The 16,123-nt window shown below is 45.3% G+C and overlaps 1 protein-coding gene across 1 annotated transcript in view; it reads right to left on the reverse strand.

Annotated features, from left to right (window-relative positions):
• Positions 1 to 1,480: 1,480 nt before the first annotated feature.
• SCD5 (stearoyl-CoA desaturase 5) overlaps positions 1,481 to 16,123 on the reverse strand; it is a 33,859-nt gene continuing 19,216 nt past the window's right edge. The window contains exons 2-5 of the mRNA XM_061350886.1: positions 11,734 to 11,864; positions 7,483 to 7,688; positions 3,755 to 3,987; positions 1,481 to 3,195 (exon numbers count right to left, since the gene is read on the reverse strand). Coding sequence (XP_061206870.1) covers positions 3,005 to 3,195; positions 3,755 to 3,987; positions 7,483 to 7,688; positions 11,734 to 11,864 — 761 coding nt within the window. The 3' untranslated portion in view covers positions 1,481 to 3,004. The remainder of the gene's footprint in view (positions 3,196 to 3,754; positions 3,988 to 7,482; positions 7,689 to 11,733; positions 11,865 to 16,123) is intronic.

Raw genomic sequence — 16,123 nt, forward strand, 5'->3', positions numbered from 1 at the left:
GTGCTGTGGTTTTGACTTTCAGCCTGGGAACAGCACTGATAACACCGATGTTTTTAGTTGTTGCCCAGTAATGTTTACTCTGACCAAGGACTTTCTGAGTCTCATGCTCTGCCAGGGAGGAGGGTAAGCTGGGAGGAAGCAGAGACAGGACACTTGACCCAGACTAGCCAAAGAGGTATTCCATACCACAGCACGTCATGCCCAGTATATAAACAGGGGGCAGTTACCCAGAAGGGTTAGATTGCTGCTCGGGTAGGGCTGGGTATCAGTCAGTGGGTGGTGAGTGGTTGTATTCTCTTCCTCTGTTATTTCCCTTATCATTATTATTACTGGTGGTAGCAGTAGTGATTTGTGTTATACCTCAGTTACTGAACTGTTCTTATCTCAACCCGTGGGAGTTACATTCTTTCGATTCTCCTCCCCAGCCCTTCCTCCCGAGTGAGGGGAGGAAGGCTGGGGGAACGAGCCAGTGGCTGCATGATTCTTAGTTACCAGCTGGGCTTAAACTACAAGAAGCATGTACCTCTTTGAAGGGCCAGTTATTCTTCTTCCATCATGTACATGACAGGAATTGGCTTAAGGAAGTCCAAGTAATAGCAGTACAAAAGAAGAAGAGAAAAATAAAGGATCTAAGGTATGATAAAGATCAACAAGAAGATGTGTATCTAAGTGCCTTTAAAGTACACTCACTGCAGTTCTTCAGCTAGGAAACTGCACAAATGAAATGATGGGAGCACCAATAAAATCAGACATTTGTACATATTCCCAGCTTCATCCTACATTCAAACATCAAGTACAAACCCATCACCTGCATCAATTTTTTCCCCCTCTCCAATTTCCCATCAGCCATGCAAAGAAGGAAGCAGCTGTGCTATTTTTGTAACCAAGAGGCTGGAAAAGTCCCACCTCTGGGAGCTGTGTCCAGCCCCTCCTGCAGGCACTGTAGAGATGGTGGGGAAATGTCTCCTGCTTGCCTGTGTGTGTGTCTGTCAAATGGCCCTGGCTCCAGATGACTGCACATCAAGACACTTGTGGCACACCCAGGTTTTCAAGCACATCTCAGCAGAAACACAGACAAAAGCCCAGAAAAATCTAAACAAAATGCTTCATTTTTATTGTCAAAGCACTGTCCTGCAGCCACACTTGAGCTGATATTTTGCTACTGAAGTGGGATTTTCATATGTAAGAAGTTGCCATAGTCTCTTTTCAACCTTATGTTAGCTTGAAGTTTCTTTCCCTGCCACCACCAGCTTGGCCACTAAGCCCAAACTAATCAAATGTCTTGGTGCCCTTCTGTTTGACAACACTCCTCTTCCACTAATGAGGAAACCAGAAACGCCAAGGGGGTATGTGTTTGGGAAAGGCTGCAGCAAATGAATAGCTGGAAATGCCAAGTGAAACAATTCTCTAATTCTAACATGTGGTGCACAAAGCCCTTTCGCTTTGTGAGACATCTCCAAATAAATCACAGAGGCCAGGGTAATTCATAACTGTTTATTGTAAATCACTCAAGAGTTTACACATCATTAATGGCAAAGTAACACTGTTAAAACACCTGCTGGATGAAATACAGACTAAAGACAACTCTTTCATATTATATGGCATCATTTAAAAAACAAGAAACAGAACAGAAAAGAAACCATTTTAGGTTTGTTTTTTGATTCCTCCAGTTCTACATCTTTCCTGAAAATATCCAGGCCTGAGTCTCAGTTATCTCAACATCCCTGCCTTGCCCAGGGCATGGGGCTGTGCAGCTGGGATATAGGCACTCCCTCCCCAGGGGGCAAGGCAGTGACCTTCTTTATAAATGAAAATCATGCCCTCTATCTTCAAAAGTGCTCCAGCAGTCCAGTGCTGACAGTACAAAGCCTCTCTCTTGCACTGGCTAACATCTAACACAAAGGGCTACAAGTCCCATTAATTCCACATGCCTTTTTTTTCTTTTTTTTTGTATTTTTTCCTTTTTTTCCCCTTTTTTATTTTGTTTGTTTAACAAGGCAACTGTTAAAATCCAGAAGCTACATAACTGTATTTATATTTTGCTCAGAAATCAATGGATGTTGCATGCAGCTGAAATATTAGAGATGAAGACTTAGATAAAGGTCAGTCTTCTAAGACGCGCTAGTCAAAGGCAGAAAAAGAAATGAAGAGGCCTCTTGTGCAAAAGGAGCTAAAATATGCATGCATCCATGGCCATGACTGATTAGAATATAACTTAGGTCTCCCAACATTGAAACTGAAGCTTTATTTGGCTTAAGACATGGTTGAGCTCTATACCTTTACAAATTACAATGCATATGCAACAACAAAGGAATCATCTCAACATAGCGTCAGTCGGTATTTTGGCCTGTATAGACTAATCTTCAACACAAAAGCCTGCTCAGCAATAAACGGGTTTCATATTTAGCAAAGACAGCAGCGGACTGGGCTGGCTAACAGGGCTAACAGAAAGAAGAAAGCAGGTTTTCCAACTAACATCTAACTAAATTTAGGCTGATTTTTCCCCTTGGACATCCTGTTTTTCATTGGTGCTGTTACTGTCCTTTCCGTCAGTCTGTAGATGAAACAGCACACTGGGCTCTGATCCATTCCCTCAGAGAGATGCATCTCAAAAGCTTATCTGATTAATAGTAGAAACAAAAATCTCCCTTAGCTGCACTTGGAAAGGATAGTTAGTTCCTCCACCATGCCAATGTTTACCATGAACAAGCAAATTACAAGGTATTTCAGACCTGAACTACAGTGACTAAAATCAAATCTCTCTCCTGTTTAACTATAATATTAAATAATATATAATATTTTTATACTTAATAGCCTGAAGTTTGGACATAAGACAGTTAATAAGGAAAAAAAAGCTGGGGCTGAATCTATCCTCGGGGAATTAATTCAGCCCAACTGAAAAGAACTAATTTTACCCAGAGGAAAACAAACCCACCACAGGCACAGGGATGCACACACCCCACCCAACATGTATGACAGCACTGGCACAGCAAAGCACTGCTTTTCAAGCACTGCCATCTCCAGTCCTTTCCTTACGAGCCTGGATCATCTCCTTCGGAGCCTGCTTGCGGTCAGTGACCAACCCCAACCAAAACATGAAGTCAATAAACCAGGTGGTGGGGTTGAACTTCAGGCCCAACTCACTGGCCGAGTAGTCGAATGGGAAGGTGTGGTGGTAATTGTGGAAACCCTCACCTGAAAAACAGAGAGGGAGTTTAAAGACCACATGGCTGGGACATTTATGAGCTTAGCAAGATGCCCCAGTGGGACATCCCAGTGCCCGTTTCCCAAGTCCTGAATCCACTGCAGGTTATGTTCCACCCCTGGCTATGGGAGAGCTCTGGCACAGACCCGCACCAGACTATTTCAGTGCTTTGAGCTTTCCTCCTCAGAAGGAAGGGGGATGTCCCACCCCCTACACTTAAGGAAGAAAGCCGTAAGTGCTTCAAGAGGGGAGACCACAACTGAGTAAGAAGCCAAGTCACTGCTGCTCTGCTGTCCCCAGCTGACTGCTGAGAAAACAGAACTGCTACTGTGAATCTTTGCCCAGAGACTTCCTTGTATGTGAGCACATTACTTCAATGTATGTGGGCATCATCAGTAGAACAAGGGCACCTTCCTCTAGGATGTGCAAGCTCCAGCCTCCTCCAATCTCTGGCTCCAAGAGGTGTTCAGCTGCAGATGGCCAAAGGCCCAGGCAGGGTGAAACAGGAGGGGTTGTCACTTAGTTTGTATGCAGGGCTGCAGCACTTACCAATAGCTCCCAGAGTGACAAAGGTGTTCTGCCTGGGGTTGATGTACTTGTCGTAAGGGCGGTTGCCATACATGTGGGCAGCACTGTTGACCAGCCAGGTGACATTGAGGGAGATGGTGTAGCGGAGGATGGAGGCAAGGAAGTAGGCATTCCACAGACTCTCACCCCAGAGGTACCATGGTACAAAGGTAGGGATCACAAAACACATCAGCACAACCGAACTCTTGTAATACCTGTGTGGAAGGAAAAGGACACCATTACTGTGGTGGGAATGACAGCTGGGGTGAAGTAGGGTTGAATCTCTGGAGATATGGCTCTGCCTGAAACCCCTGGCATAACCTGGACTGGCCCCATAGTTCAGGCAGCAAGGAACATTTCAGATGTCCACAGTCATGACATAATTTTTCTGAGAGCAATTCAAAATACCAAGACAACCCAAACCCCTGAAACAACCCAAAATACTGCAGCTGAACAGCTGAGACCCAGTCCCAAAGCAAGCCTCCCAAATTAAGTTCCTTTAAACCTGGGAAAGCACACAGTTGGCTGCACAGCCTGTGCCTGGAGTCCAGATCTGGGGCTGGGAAAGGCCAGGGCTTAGAGTGGCGTCAGCAGAGCTGTGTCAGAAACACAGTCACTGCTAAAAGTCCACAAAGACTTAGTCTGTGCTCAGATCATACAGGAATCTGCAGCACAGCACAGAAGCAGCTCCTTTCTATACCACTGCTGCTGTGTGAGCCCCAACAGCAGCAGCACACCCAAAGCAGGTGCCAAAGCGGCCACAGGGACCCCACCAAGGGTAGGAGAAAGACCCATCTTGGCCTGGGGCCCAGGTTATTGCTGCTCTCCCAGCCCAATGGCTGGCACAAGCCCTATCACTCCTGCATGTACTGGACAAACCAATCAGTGTGCAGTGCAAAATGGGGACTGAGGAAGCTGAACAGTCTGAGTACAAAGAGGGAAGTTTTATAGTATAGCTAGAGCCACATGCCTAGGCTAGGCAAGGAAGAGAGTAAAGGATGCAGGGAACACAGAGGTGAAGAGTAGAGATCATAGCGGGAGACACAAAGTAAAATCATGCTGGAGGAAAAGTCAAGGCAAGTGGAGAAAGGGAGTATTAGCTCAGCATAAAGTGAGGAGGCAAAGCCAAAAGCAAGATAGGAAATAAATGACTAAATGGAGAAAGGGCTAACACTGCTCCAAAGCAGAGTGTGGCAAGACAGCACAGCTTGGGAGCCACTTACAGTGTGCCCCAGCTCAAGAGGAAATAAGGCTTTGTCTTCCCATTGAGCCCTTCCACCTCCCTGGAGCCCAGATATACTACAGCCCACAGTGATCCCGGGGTATCATCATCAAAGCAACCTGCCACATAAAACTGGAGCAGCAGGCTGAAGTGACAGCATTTTGAATGGTACAGAAAGAAAAGAAACACCAAGACCCATCTTACTTGTGCCCATATGACAGGTTTAAAATAGACCCCTGCTTTTGTTGAGTATTCTGGACGGGATGAAGAAGAACAGAATTTGGATTTATTAAATAGTTATTAAAAATTTCCATTTGCTGCAAGTTTTTCAGATAGGAAGATCTGTCAGTCTGGTTTGACAAAAACAAAGAAACAGTTTTCAATTAAAACCCACAGAGGACTGGAAAAATGTTAATATTAGTAGTATTTCTGGAAGGAAGTCAGTTTCCATGAGCACAGTTCTCATCTATAACACACGAGCTAGTTTTCATCATCTTGTATATGAAGTAAATGAAGCTCTTGCCCTGCAAGCTCTTTGTTTGGTTTTTTGGTTGTTTGTTTTGTTATTGTTTGGAGGTTGTGCCTCACATGCCGGGCTCCAAAAGGAGATCTGCAGCTCCCCAGTAACACCAGCTGTGGTGAAAAGACAGCATCTCCTCAGCTCTCTCACTGAGCTCAATGTTCATTTACCTGAGCCACGGCTCTCCATAGGTAACACTCTCCATTCTTCACTCCCACAAAGACAACAGATTTTCTCACTCATCTGACCGATTTTGGACAAGGCTGTGGATAAAGTTTGCAAACCTCATCAACTCAAGGCCAGGATTTAAGTCAAGCTGGAGGAGAAAAGTATTTCCCAGTCCAGAAAACTCCTTCAAAGCCTCTCCCATTCCAGGAAAATAAAATACAATATGAAAACAGCTTATCAGGCACCAATTAAAACCATTCTGTGACATGAAACAAGCTCAGACTGAAGTCTTTGATGAAGAAGTGAAATCTCGCACTGGAATGAGCACCCAGCAACCTTTTCTTGGCCTCCCTTTGAAATATCCACCCTGGAATAAGAAACCTCCTTTACCTGGGGTTCCAGGGAAACAATGCCTCAATACATCCTTGAGGAACATGTATTGGGGAACACTGTATTCACCATGTGAAAACTTTGTCATGAAGACATTTCACCTGCGAGCCTTTCTTTCACGTCACATGCAGGATTATTGCTCTGTTATTCACAGAGGGTAAATTTTTCTGTCAGTCATGCCTGGAGCAGTACTGTGATTTGAGCTAAAGTGATGTGGTTTTAAACTCACTGGGTGCTACCTCATCCACAGTTCACCATTAAATTCAGCGAAATGAACAATCTATCCTTAAAACAAAATTTGACAAAAAAGGGTTTAGTATGATTCTTACTGACCTGCCAGATTTTCCATGCTATAGAAAAACCCCAAACAACCAAAACCAAACAACACTTAAACCTTACAGAAAAGAGAAACCTGAATTTTTCTTCCCAGATAAAGGAAGGTACACTTCAAAGTCCTAAATTCAAATCCAGAGATGAGACATTTGCTAAGGCATGACTTCCCTGAAGAAAACATACTTCTTCACTACACAGCATCTGCAGCATAACCAAAGCAGCAGAGCCTGCTTCTTGTGGGATGCTGTTGTCTTGGTAAAGATAATAACGCGACCAAGAGGAGCTGCAGCAAACTGCAAGGGAGCCTTTGCAAACAAGCTGAACTAGTAAAAGCAACAATATGTGGAGAGCAGTGATTTCCTCACTCCTGGAGCAATTCGAGTGTAGGGTAATTCTGTGCATGGGTTTCTCTAATGCAAAAAGAAACAGATTTCTGAGCTCAATTAACTGCTCCCCTCACCCGTAAAACACTCAGAAGTAACGTCATGTTGTTTCCCGAAGTACCTTGCTTGCAGGCCAAGGCAGTCTTCTTGTGCCTAAAATACAGGTACTCACACAGAGGACAAAGCATGTTTCAATTTGCTCCTCTTGCAGAGTGTGCAGTGAACTGAACCAGGTCTGTGCTAATTCTCAAGGCAGATAATTAATCCTGTGGAATGACAGTTTTGGGAGAGGAAGTGCTTGGTCTGCACTGGCCCGCAGCTGCCAAAGATGAGTTTGCAGACTGAAATGTGCACTTCTGCATTAAGGCAGTTACTGATTACAGCATTCGTTCTAGTGATCAAAGAGGAAGGACAAGATCCCAGCAACTTCTGCTGTGGCTGTTTTCACCAGCAGACCTGGCTTTCTGGAAAAGCAGAGGGACAAAGACAGAGCTCACTGCTTGTGCAGTAGAGCCTGCAAGGACAGTCAGCAAGCATCAGCCATATCAGTCAATAGCTGCGGCTAAAGGCATGGAAGTCCTAATGCCTGCAATCAAGGTGGCATGGATATCTTGGGGGAGAAAAGGGAAAGATAAAAGTAAGGAATGAGCCACAACTAGACAACCTCACTCGAGGGCCCAGCAATCCCACTTACTTTCTTTGGAACCTAACGACAGGGTCATCCAGTAGATCAGTGAAATCCAGTTTCCTCCCCTTCTCTATGACATCCCGGTGCTTGCGCACGAACAGCCAGCCAATGTGGGAGAAGAAGAAGCCACGCCGGGCGTTGTGCGGGTCTGCATCCGTCTCCGAGTACTTGTGGTGCACACGGTGGTCTCGGCTCCACTCGTAGATGTCATTCTGCATGGCAGGGTGAGAGTATAGAGGCTGGGTGCTGTTCTAGCACACCACCTCCAGCTCCTTCCCCACACAGTAACAGCAACAAGCCCCTCTCTGATGCTCCTCTAAAAATGTCATTGACTAAAGATATCCTAGTTACTACTGACACCCTCCAGGCACAAAAGCAGTGCTGAAAGTGGGACAGAAGTTGTGGAATGCTACATGTGCCTTTCCTGATCTGAACAGGAAGGACCTGAACGTGCTCAGCCTTTGGAGGGATTCATCTTCCACAACAAAACCTAACACCTCCACTTAAATTACTACTCTGTCTGCAGGGATGTATGCAAGAGCACAGCCCTCAAGTACTTAAAACTGAGCCCACGGGAAGCATGCGGAGAGTTCTTTGTCAAGGAGCATAGTGATAAGATGAGGGATAATGGTTTTAAACTGAGAGAAGGGAGATTTAGATTAGGTATTAGGCAGAAATTCTTCCCTGTGAGGGTGGTGAGGCACTGGCACAGGTTGCCCAGAGAAGCTGTAGCTGCCCCATCCCTGGCAGTGTTCAAGGCCAGGTTGGATGGGGCTTGGAGCAACCTGGTTGGACCCAGATGGTCTTTAAGGTCCCTTTCAACCCAAAGCATTCAACGATTAAGATACCAAATGAGATATGCCTGATTTATGGGAAATCAAGTCTTGCATTTGCAGCCAGTCTGCAATAAAAGTCTCACACCCATAACATCAGCTCAGCATTGGACCCAGAGCAGATACGAGGCAAGTTCAGTCCTGTCTCTGCTCAAGCTGTCAGCAACCATGGGTCACTGAAATGCCCTATGGCTGTAAATGGGATTATGTATATTTCAGTTTCACACTTGGACCCATGAAGTGAGAGTTTGAGTTTAGTCAGCTAAAGGGATTTCTGCTTCCCAGTTTGCTCTGCAGGATACACTGGCTATTGGACTGAACTGGTGGGTTTTACAGTGCTGCCAAGCTGTTAGTGCAGAGCATTGTAAGCATGGACAGCAGCTGCAAAACTCAGGTCACACTTTCATCTATGAACTGAATTGTCCAATACCGCACTGAAATAGCAAAATGTTAGTTGATGCCCAGATCCACAACAGTGTGAACTTTGATCAGAGAATGCTCAGTGGAGTGTGCTTGCCTATGCTATTTCCATCTTTGCACAGCCATGGATATACCCAAGCAGTAATACCCAAAGGAATGCCTTGGGTTACTTTTAGGAATGGCAGTAGCACCCACAACACCCAACTGCTTTGACCCCAGCAGAGCTGACCAAACCATTTGTGGTGCCTGTGAAGTAACTACAGCACAGCAGCCACGATGGTCCTGTATATACTGCAGGACACTGTAAGCCCAGGCTAATGACAACTGTGTATATTTTGTCAGACAAAAGCCCTGTGCTGAAAGCATCACAGAAATTATTGCTGCCAACACTGAGAGAAAGCACTGAGGCCACCTGTGCTGCTGATGGGACCCCAGGAACAGCTATAAAGAGCAGCTAAAGAATTCAGCTCAAACGCCTGTGCCCATTTCAGCCTTACAAAGATGCTCTGCCTGCGGAAGTCCACAAAGGACAAGCAAAGGACAAAAGCCCACTGCACTCAGTAGTGCTCAGCCTTCTACTGTTGTCATGTCATGGCTGGGAGTGGGCTGGGGATGAGAGGAATGTATTTCTGCCTCACTGACTCATCGAGAGGAAGGCAGCCCCTTACCAGTGCTCTGGTATGTTGTGCCTTAATTGCCCAGTTGCAGAAGAAAACAAAGTAAGTTGAGTGAAGCAAAGGAAGTGACCAGACTCCTCAGTGAGATCTCCAAGGGGAGATCTTTACCTTGCTGCCATCTTATTTTTTTTCCTGCAGAGATGTCAAAGGGAATTAAAGCCTCTGCACTGCTTCAAGTGGCTTCAGTGGGAGTATCCAGAAGACTGGAAAATGCCAAGATTAAGTAATTTAAAAATAAAGCTGGGTTATGCAAGAAGCACACCTAGGAAAGGTCCTCCTTATTAGCCAGAAATTTATGGGGGTTTCTTTGAGTGAGACTATCAATCAGTTTGCCACAAGAGCACTTGAATTCTTTGTGGGACAGCAAATAACCAGGTCAAAGCAATGACACGGAGAAATTAACTTGGTCTTTTACACCACAGCATCGTGCGGCTGACAGTGATGGAGACATGAGGTTTCATTAGCAGGTCCCTTAATAGACCTGCAGACTGGAATATAACAACAAACTCAGCTATGGAACAACTTCAGTGTGCTGACACAAGTTTCCATACAACCACTGATGCTGTGTGCATCACTCACAGCACAACCTCTGCAGAACAACACAGCTGGTTTCAGAGATGGCCAGGAGCAACAGTACAACAGAGCAGAGGAGACACCAGCACGCCCCAAATGAGATGCTGAAACTTAAGCACTAGAAGATCAAGCAGACATAAGCCAGGTACTACTTATGTCTGAAGCAGACATATGGCAGCAAGAAGCACAGTCTTTCAAAACTGTGACAGATTCACACTAGATGAAGTAACACAGCTCAGTGTGCTCCAATCATAAAAAATCAGGGCAAAAATGGCCGCATCTGGTGGTATTTCAGAGGAAGCACAGCATGTCACAGCCATGCAGCACCCAGTCAAAACTCCTGAGAAGAGTTTCCCCTGCAATTCAAGAAGTCTGAATATTTCCTCAATTTTCAGCATCCAGGGATGCTACAGGTACTCCAATGCTGCCTCTTTCTCCCAGAGTAAGATGGACCTGAAAACTCACTCACTATCTGCTTGTGGTGATGAAAACAGCCTTTAACAGACAATGGATGTCATGGTGATTAGGAGCAGGCTTCAGACTATTTGAAACATTGAGTGGGTAATCTGGCCTTTTATTTTCCCTCCGCTATGAAGGGCACAAAGGTAGCTTGAAGCTACTTCGAAGTAACTTTTGGGCCTCAGAATCACACCAGGTCCTCAGCCAAAAGCAGTGATGAAGCCAATGCAGCCGAGAGCAAAATCCATAGCAACAGGGGAGCAGAACGCAAAGAAATCCCAACGTGCAGACTCACTGCAATCAGCTCCACACATTCATTTAAATTACTTATGAAAGATCAGATAGCTGTAAAACAGGAGGACAGAACCAGGAGCTTCTCAAAGCAAGTGCTGAGCAAAGGACTTGTAAAGCTATGCAGGGAACCGAGCAGCACAAAGCAGCTGAAATATGGCTCAGAATATGGGTCAGAAAAGTACTGCCAAATAGACACTTTCCCATATTTAAGCAAAGATGCTGTGATCTTTGTAATGTCTAAAAGGATTACCTAGATCAATTCTTTCCATCTTAAAAGAAAAACAGGATGATAAATGAACAGTACAGAAGTGGATCAAAGGACTCTTTTAATCTTCTGTCAAAGTATGTGAACAAGTCAACCAAACAGACTGAAGGGAAAAAAATCTGGAAACTCAAGGCACAACATACATGGGCTACTCGGTGCCACAAGGGGCTATAGCAGTCAAGCTTGGTAAGTTTAATGTTAGTACAGGCTCGTATCTCTAATCTCAGCCAAAGGAGTAACTAAATTCACACCAAGAAGATCCTGGTTCTGGACTGACTCCTACCACCAGCTGGGTGTTACACAAACATTTCTGAAGTCTAAGACTGCCTATCAGCAAGTACAGATCTAGTAACACACTTCTTTGCAAACATATTTGAATTTTACTGGTAAAAAACACTGCATAAAACAGAGATAATTAAGACTGTGGGAGGATGCCTGCTCTCCTTTCTGGGCACATCAAAACCAACTGTCTGGATGGACAAACAGACTTGATTACACAGACATGTTTGTATGAAGTTGGCCCTTATAAAGGTTTCCACGCTGACCTGTGATGTGTGGGCCTGAATTGTGCCACAGATTGACTGCTGAGGCGCTGAGTCCCTGAGTGGGTATGTTCAACTTGGTCCTTAAGTAATTACTGCTCCTGGACTGTCCAATGCATACATGCCTGTCTCTACTGCACGGGAGAGAAAGTTGCCTGGAGGCCAAGAATCTGCATGGGCAACCACAACCCCACCTGGAAAGCCATGGAGTTTGCAGCAGCCAGGAAGATCCGCAAAGGCAACTTAGCTTTGTAGGATCGGTGGCTCCACAGGCGATGCGCACCAGCTGTCACGCCCAGGGCTGTCATCAGGAAACAGAAGTATGCTGAAAGACACAAAAAGAAAACACAGGATGTGCCAGGGGACGACTGCCATTATTTTTGCTTTCTTTGATGTAAAGGTGATCTTTGCCCCTGCCTGCCAGTGCCTGCAGGGTCACTCAGAAGCTAAGGCTGGGTAGACAGGAGGTGATGTTCTCAGCCTACCTTTGCTCACCCAGCCCCAGGGACACTTAGTTCCAGTTCCCACCCCTCCCCATTTAGCCAGTGTTTTGTTCAGGAGGGTTTGGCAACGCTGAAGCACCGTGCTGTGACGTGTTTATGCAGTCTGCCTTTGCCAAGTACAGTGGTGTGAGAATTCATTGTTCATGTCAGAAGAGTAGCAACAACTTTCCTAAGAGGGCACTGTCAGCCTCTTCCAGACAGGTCTTTGCTCGAGTCCAATGTATCAGCTAATTTAACAGCACCATGTCCCACCTCTAAAGATACGAGCTGTGTCACGAGTTCCCATAATAAAAAACTTCCCTTATCAGAAGCTTACAATTTGGTAATAAAAAAGAACCAGGAAGCAGATCGCTCACCACCTCCCTTAGTCTCAGGAACTGATTTTCCTTCCCTCAGTTAAAATACTGCCCAAATAAATTTGCTTTGAGCATTTTTCAAATGGCCAAGACAGCACAGCAGCACATCTGTTCCCTACCACATTGCCTCCAGGCTAGACATACAACCCAAAGACATGGTCCACGGTGTACCCCCCCATGCTTCAAATAACACCTCCACTGACCACCACTGCAGAATTGGTCGATGAAAAACTGACCATGAGCCAGCAGTGTGTGCTCGCAGCCCAGAAACCAACCATGTGCTGGGCTGCATCAGAAGTGGTATCAAGGGAGGTGATCCTCCCCCTCTACTCTGCTCTCGTGAGACCCCACTTGGAGTATTGTGTGCGGTTCTGGTGTCCTTAACATAAAAAGGACACGGAGCTGTTGGAACAAGTCCAGAGGAGGGCCACGAGGATGACTGAAGCACCTCCTGTATGAAGACAGGCTGAGCAAGTTGGGGCTGTTCAGCCTGGAGAAGGCTGCGTGGCCTTCCAGTATCTGAAGGGGGCCTATAAGGATGTTGGGAAGAGACTCTTCATTAGGGACTGTAGTGATAGGACAAGGAGTAACAGGTTAAAACTTAAACAGGGGAAGTTTAGATTAGCTATAAGGAAGAAGTTCTTTACTGTGAGGGTGGTGAGGCACTGGAATGTGGTGCCCAGAGATCCATCCACCCCTGGCAGTGTTCAAGCCCTTGAGGAACATGGTCTAGCGTGAGGTGTCCCTGGCCATGACAGGGGGGTTAGAACTTGATGCTCTTAAGGTCCTTTCCAACCCTGACTATTCTGTGATTCTAATTGGTACTTCTCTGGTTCTCCTTTTAGCAGGCGCATTGCTTACACATGCTTCAGCTGGTTAACCTTGCATTTCCAAGGCAGGGGGAATAAACGGCTGTGGCAGCAGAATGAGACAGTGGAACACCTGCTCTAGCCTTGCATCTGTGCATTGATTGCCTCTCCTTTAACATGCTGGCTGGTTTTATCTCTAGTGACTTTGAATTTCTGTGAGATGGACGATCCACAGCCTGAGTTGTTTTGACTTGCAACCGAAGAGGAAGCTATGGCAGAGAGCTGGAAGAACAGTGCATTAGAGCTGATCCAACCTTTGGTGAGAGACTGAAGGGAAAATGGGAACAGCTAGGAAGAAAGTGTTATGTAAGTCCTAATGAAACTGGAACACTTAAAACTACTCACATTCAAGACACTCAGCTGTCATGATATATAGACTTTTAAGTCTCCATTCCATAGGTGTTTATTTCTCATACTGTGCCTAAAGAGAACAGGCTCATTTTACAAGTGTAAAATTAAAACAATAGCAGATTCAAACAATATGAATATTACAAGACAATCCCAAATGAACTTGCATGGTCTGAAGTGACGTGCTGTTTTGCCAGGACTCCCTGCCACCCTACACACACAGGCATGTTTTAGTTAAAACAGCCTACTTCAAATACACTGAGTTACTGGAATGAAAAGGGAAAACCTCACTACCAGAAGGGGGTTTCTGCTTGTGTCTGCACAAGAGAACCCTGTTAGACATGCAGTAACTAGAAAGGGTTTCACAATCAGCTTTTCCCAGCATGTAATGCAAAACATCTATTAAAAAACAAACAAACATAAAACCAAACCAACCCAAAAGCAGTATACGTAGGTGAGTGTCTACTGTGTTCCTCATCAACTCCCAACTCACAGTGCTTGAAATTACAAAATCTACGAGAATATAATAGAAAACTGTTTGGTAAAATAACAGTAACCATATTTCATGTTGTCATCCCTGCAGACTGAAGGAGGATCTTACCCGCTCCTCTGGTGGATGCATCAAAAACGGATTTACCCAAACCGTTTCACATCATGTACACGGCCCAACTTCTGTCATACAGCAAACCAAAACCTTTCTTATAAAATGCAACATACAAATGGAATCAGAATGGTCCCAGTAAAGATGATGAATTTCTAAAATCCACTTTGGACACCATCACCAAAGATGCAATTCCCCTTTTCAGCAGGCTGCTCAAGCTCAACCTGCTCCCAGAAAAGGCTCCTCTCTGCAGGTATGTCCAGTGCGCCTGTTACCCAACTGAGACTTCTGCCTGCTTCCTGAAGGGAGGTGCAGAAATGAACTGAAAACCATGCATTCTCTCCGCATGTTATTTACAGAGCTTGTTGCATTTCCAGATTACTCTTAAACAGTAAAAATGCCAAAGCACAACTCACACTCCCACCTCCACTAGGGTCTTCCAGTTCTTGCACATGCCTTCTCACTGCAAACACTCAGACTTCTGTGAAATTAGGGAAAAACTATCCTGTCATTTTCTGTACCCAATGCTGAGCTGTGCAGAAACATCACTAAATAAGGCATTCCAAATTGCTCAAATGACTGTAATTGTGGGAACAGATCTGTGACACACGGAAACCTGACATTATCCAGCTAACATAAAAGTATTAAGGTTATAGTCCTGAATCATTACAAGAACATATTGTCTGTGGGCTTTATAACTGCTTAACCTCATGGTAGTCACAGAGGCCAAAATCTCTTGTCTTCAGCAGTTTCTTTGCTTCTTTAAAGCACAGAGAGAGGCTTTTCTCCCATTTCAGAGCAACAGATCATTTAGTTGAGCAAGTGCTTCTCAAAGCATCCATCCATCTTGATCATGATCAACTGTTTAAAACCAGAGTTAAAGATTAGTGGATAGAATGAGACGCACACAACATTAAGGTTGATTTCACTTTCCTTCTCTGTCCAGTGCAAGAAAAGAGGCTGAATGATGTAACATACAGACCACATAGCTGCACTGAATAAAAGGGATTTATGCCACTTGATGATTCAGCTCTTACAGAGCTCAGCTTAACAGAGACCCTTTCATTCAGTGCACTCCGCGCCACTGCAGTGGAATGGACAACAGTATTTTGGGAGTCTAATGGGTGCCCCAAGGTCTGCATGCCACTCTGTGTCCATACCTTTGGTCAGCATCTCCCAGCATCACTTCCCTGGGCTCCAAATAGGAGAAGGATTTACTTGAAACATTTCTGCAGGAGCCCATCCACCACGAGCAGGCAAGCTCAGGGGTGCTTCAGGACAGACACTGACTGGTGGAGTACCCAGCAAAAGGAGAGGGACGCCTGTTTCATTCGGGCAGCTGGCACACCAGGCTCCTCCAACAGCCATGGTCAGAACCAGCCTGCTCTTGCCTGAGCAAGCAGAGGCAGAAAGACAACAGAGAACAGGCACTAGAGTGAAATGCCCTCAGAGCCTCCCAGAAACACGCTGCGCTGATTAAACAGGGCTTTCCCAGGGCTTCCCTGGGCCACAACCACAAGCTCCATCCTCCTGCTCTCTGTAGTCTGCCAGGGCTAGCCCCAGCCACTACAGCAGTGATAAAGCTAAAACGGCTGGGGCTTATACTCACTCAAAATGCCTACTTTTTGGCTTTGTAGAGGAGGAATCATAAGAGCAGGAATTTTTCTAATATAAATCCTGAAGGATGAAACATCCCCAGAAATAAACAAACAAAATTACTCAACAGTTTGGTGACCAGGCAAATGCACTGTACACTGACACCAGATTTCTGTGGTTCCTACAGGAATTAGGGTGACTGCAAATATTACTCAGCCAGTAATTCCCAGTGCACAAATAGCAAAGATGACAAATATTTGATGTGTAAAGATAGGTCTCAAGATTTCCTTTGCAAAATAAATTGTGAACTT

This window comes from Neopsephotus bourkii, unplaced genomic scaffold (genome assembly GCF_033783945.1).
Source record: "Neopsephotus bourkii isolate Nb327-2 ecotype Australia unplaced genomic scaffold, CSIRO-AGI_Nbou_v1 NB_547, whole genome shotgun sequence".
Taxonomy (NCBI): domain Eukaryota; kingdom Metazoa; phylum Chordata; class Aves; order Psittaciformes; family Psittacidae; genus Neopsephotus; species Neopsephotus bourkii.